General features: G+C 47.1%; 1 protein-coding gene across 1 annotated transcript in view; it reads right to left on the bottom strand.

The window, feature by feature from the left end:
* Nucleotides 1-3,815, bottom strand: part of LOC105537413 — an 8,655-nt gene extending 4,840 nt beyond the window's left edge. The window contains exons 1-2 of the mRNA XM_011977007.1: nucleotides 3,702-3,815; nucleotides 3,292-3,618 (exon numbers count right to left, since the gene is read on the bottom strand). Coding sequence (XP_011832397.1) covers nucleotides 3,292-3,618; nucleotides 3,702-3,747 — 373 coding nt within the window. The 5' untranslated portion in view covers nucleotides 3,748-3,815. The remainder of the gene's footprint in view (nucleotides 1-3,291; nucleotides 3,619-3,701) is intronic.
* Between the last annotated feature and the right edge of the window lie 216 nt (nucleotides 3,816-4,031).

The raw sequence follows: 4,031 nt of genomic DNA, 5'->3' as shown, positions 1-4,031 counted from the left end.
AATGACGAGTTAATGGGTGCAGCACACCAACATGGCACATGTATACATATGTAACAAACCTGCACGTTGTGCACATGTCCCCTAGAACTTAAAGTATAATAATAATAAAAATAGTAATCAAGAAACAGAAAAAGGTGGTCCAAATTATTTAACAAAAAAGCACTAGGAACTGACACAAATTTAAAGGAGATATATTGATTACCTACTAGAAAATTCAATGTAAACCTTATAAATATATTCATTGAGCTAGGAGAAGAATTCACAAACAATGTGAGAATATTAACAGAGACAAAAAAGGGAGAGAGATGAGATACAATGATTTGTGGCTTACCAGTAGGGATATATTGTCCAGGTGCAGTGGCTCACACCTGTACTCCCAGCACTTTGGGAGGCCAAACTGGGTGGATCACCTAGGTCAGGAGTTCAAGACCAGCCTGGGCAACATGGTGAAACCTCTTCTTTACTAAAAAAGAAAAGAAAAAATAGCTGGGCATAGTGCTCCATGCCTGTAATCCCAACTACTCGGAAGGCTGAGGCAGGAGAATCGCTTGAGCTTGGGCAGCGGAGGTTGCAGTGAGCCAAGATTGTGCCACTGCACTCCAGCCTGGGTGACAGAGTGAGACTAAAAATAAAAATAAAAATAAAAAACTGTAAGGATACATCTGAGCAATGTGTCCTTCAGCACTTTTGTCAGTGTGCAAGGATCATAGAGCGTGCTTACACAAAGCTACATGAAATACCCTGCTACACCCAGGCTGTGTGGGAAAGCATAGTGCTCCTAGGTAACAAATCTGTACGTCTTGTAAGTGTAGTGAATACTGTGGGCAGTTGAACCACCATAGTAGATGTTTATACAGATGAACATATCTAAGCATGGAAAAAATGCAGTGAAATACAATATTATAATCTAATGAGACCTTTGTCCTGTATGTGGCCTGTTGTTCACTGAAATATCATGATGTGCACGATTCTATTCAAGTTGCTGAAAATAAAAACAAAGCCAAAAAACTTCCAGGTAAATGTATTACACTGGTTAAAGCTTTTCTTCAGTAATGCAGGATGTTTGAGAAGTTTCCCAAAAAAGCAAAAAGTGGACAAGTTCATCACCACTAGACCTGCCTTAGAGGAATGCCACGTGTCTCTGGTAGGTTCCCCGAGCAATGAAGTAGCTGCATCTGCTCCACTCTGGCATCTGTCTTTTGATAGATTTGTGTAGGTTTATTTTCATTTATCCTATGTTATTTCCTTCTATAAATTCCATCACCCTTCCCTTCGTAATTCTGTCTACTAAAGCAACTCATATTTAACTGAACATGCTGGGGTCATTGGAATAAATTTCTATTTTTCCTCCACCAAATCTAATGAGCTGTCTCCAGGGGCATCCATCTCCATTTTCTTTTCTGCCATTCCCATGGGATAATTTCCTTGTTCCTACATGAGTCCAGCCCTCATCTTCACATACATGAACTATCCAACCATCACACACCCAGGAACATCTTCAGGAAATGGAAGCTGCCAGCTGCCTATCAGCCTCCACCTGCACACTGATCATTCCTTCAGCTTTCACTCACGCTGGAGGGCTTTCCACCCAAAAGGGCCTTTCACACCCACTCCCAGTACAGTGCTGGGACCCTGTACACCTTCCAGATACAGGTACATATCCATGCCCTTTGTTGTTAATTTTGTTTCATTTATTTAAAATTCACTGGGAAATCACTGATGATGGGAGTGACCAGCCTGTCCATTCCCTTTCTGTCCACCGCCTGACAGAGCCACCTGTGCGGTTGACCACCCTAGTGTGCTGTGCTGACGGGGCCATCTGGACACACATAAACACCAGATGTGTGAGTTATTAGAGGAGCCCAGGGTCAGCAGGTGACTGTGCCCCACAGGACACAGGTCTGTCCTGCAGTAGAGCCTGCATGACCTGGAATTGTACGTGTGCATGACCCGTGGTCTCAGCAGATCAGCTGAGGTCAGCTTCAGGCAATTCCTGTGTAACCTGCCCTGGGCGCCCACAGAGGACAGATGCATGACAAGGATGTAAGGGAATGATGTGGGTTAGGGGAAGTGATGTTCAATTTTTATTGAGGCTCTACTCTGCACCTGGACCTTATGGAAGACTACGAAGAAGAGAACAAGAGTCCAGCCCCCAACAGCTCCTGGTTTAGGGTCAGCTTTAGTGGGATTTTAGAGAGTAGAAGATACAGGGATGATGCTGGAGTAGTTTTCTGTGGGATACTTTGGGGGAAGCAGAAGGTGGGCAGGAATCAGGATTCCATCTGTCTGGTTCTCATTATCTACATGGATTCCCATAGTGGAAAGTGAGAGACATGACCTAGAACACAGGCCCCAGGGCTGATATCAGAGATGCCTGCTAAGTAAATGACTCAGCAGATATGTGGTGGGGTTTTCTTCTTGGATCTATTTTTCTTTATAAAAATAATTTGAGAGATGTGTCCAGCCTTGGTGGGCTGCTTCTCCCTCCAGGAGACGGAGCTAACACAATTGTATCTGTGAATCTGCTTGGCTTTCCATCAGAAGATACCACAGACTAGATTGTTTCAAATAACAAATACTAATTTTCTTACTGTTCTGGAGTCTTGAAGTCCAAGATCTAGGTGCAGAAAGGGTTATATTTTTGAGAGGCCTTATCCAGGCTTGCAAAGGGCCAGCTTCTCATGCAGTGCGTCCTCACATGGCCTCTCCTCTGTGTGCATGTGTAGAGAGAGGTATCTGATGTCTTCCACTTCTCATAAGGAGAAGAGTCCTACTGGATTAGGGTCCCACATTTATGGCCGCGGTTAACTTATTTGCCATTTAAAATCCCTCTCTCCAAATACAGAGCCACTGGGATTGGGGTTTCAGCATATGAACTGAAGAGTAGGACACGATGCAGTCGATGACGCCAATCAAGGGATGGTGAGAAGCCTTAGAATATTTTGCTTGTCAAGAAGGTAAAATGGGCCTTATGGGAATTTGTTGAAAAAAAGGTGCCAGTGACTATTAAAAGCTCAATGGTAAACAGGGAAATTTCTCCCTCTTTTCTTGCCTGTAGCAAGGATGTGAGGAGGTAGAACCACAGATATCAAAGAAAGAGGAGCCCTGGGGACAGCTGAGGTGCTGGTGAGGAGGGAGAGCACTGAGCAGATGAGGAAGCCCCGCCCTCCCTGCACCTGCTCCTGACCCGGCCTCCTGCTCTGTGGGCCCCGCGCGCCCCCTGCTGGTCCTGAGCGGCACCTGCGCCCGCCCCCTCCGCCTCCCTGCAGGGAGGTTTGTGTCTGGGCTCACACTCACCTCCCCTCACTGTGTCTCTCGCACAGTAATACACGGCCGTGTCCGCGGCGGTCACAGAGCTCAGCTTCAGGGAGAACTGGTTCTTGGACGTGTCTACTGACAGGGTGACTCGACTCTTGAGGGACGGGTTAAGGTAGTTGCTCCCACCACTACCATAGATAATCCCAATCCACTCCAGCCCCTTCCCTGGGGGCTGGCGGATCCAGCCCCACCAGTAACTGCTGATAGAGCCACCAGAGACAGCGCAGGTGAGGGACAGGGTCTCCGAAGGCTTCACCAGTCCTGGGCCCGACTCCTGCAGCTGCACCTGGGACAGGACCCCTGTGAACAGAGAGACCCACAGTGAGTCCTGGGATCAGAGACAGCCTCCCATACCGTCATATCTGCATCCCCGAGACACTCACATCTGGGAGCCGCCACCAGGAGGAGGAAGAACCACAGGTGCTTCATGTTCTTGCACAGGATGTCCGTAACTCTCAGAGAGCATTTCCCATGTGAGCAGGAGCCTGAATTTAAGGAAATGTGTAGTGGTTTCCTGTGGGTGCCTAAGTGAGGATTTGCATGTGGGTGGTGCCTTTGTATAAAAAGGTGAAAAGGGATGAGGGAGGTCCCAGTCTTTTAGGCTCACCCTGGGATGAGGATGCTAGTTTTGCCCTTTGAGAACTCAGTTCTCTTCCTGGGACCTCAACTTGCCATGTCCTGGCTCCTCTTTTTCCAGGTGAGGAAGTAGATTG

This window comes from Mandrillus leucophaeus, unplaced genomic scaffold, assembly GCF_000951045.1.
Source record: "Mandrillus leucophaeus isolate KB7577 unplaced genomic scaffold, Mleu.le_1.0 Scaffold1022, whole genome shotgun sequence".
Taxonomy (NCBI): domain Eukaryota; kingdom Metazoa; phylum Chordata; class Mammalia; order Primates; family Cercopithecidae; genus Mandrillus; species Mandrillus leucophaeus.
The sequence above is the reverse complement of the archived record's forward strand: the minus strand, read 5'-3'. Positions and strand labels throughout refer to the sequence as shown.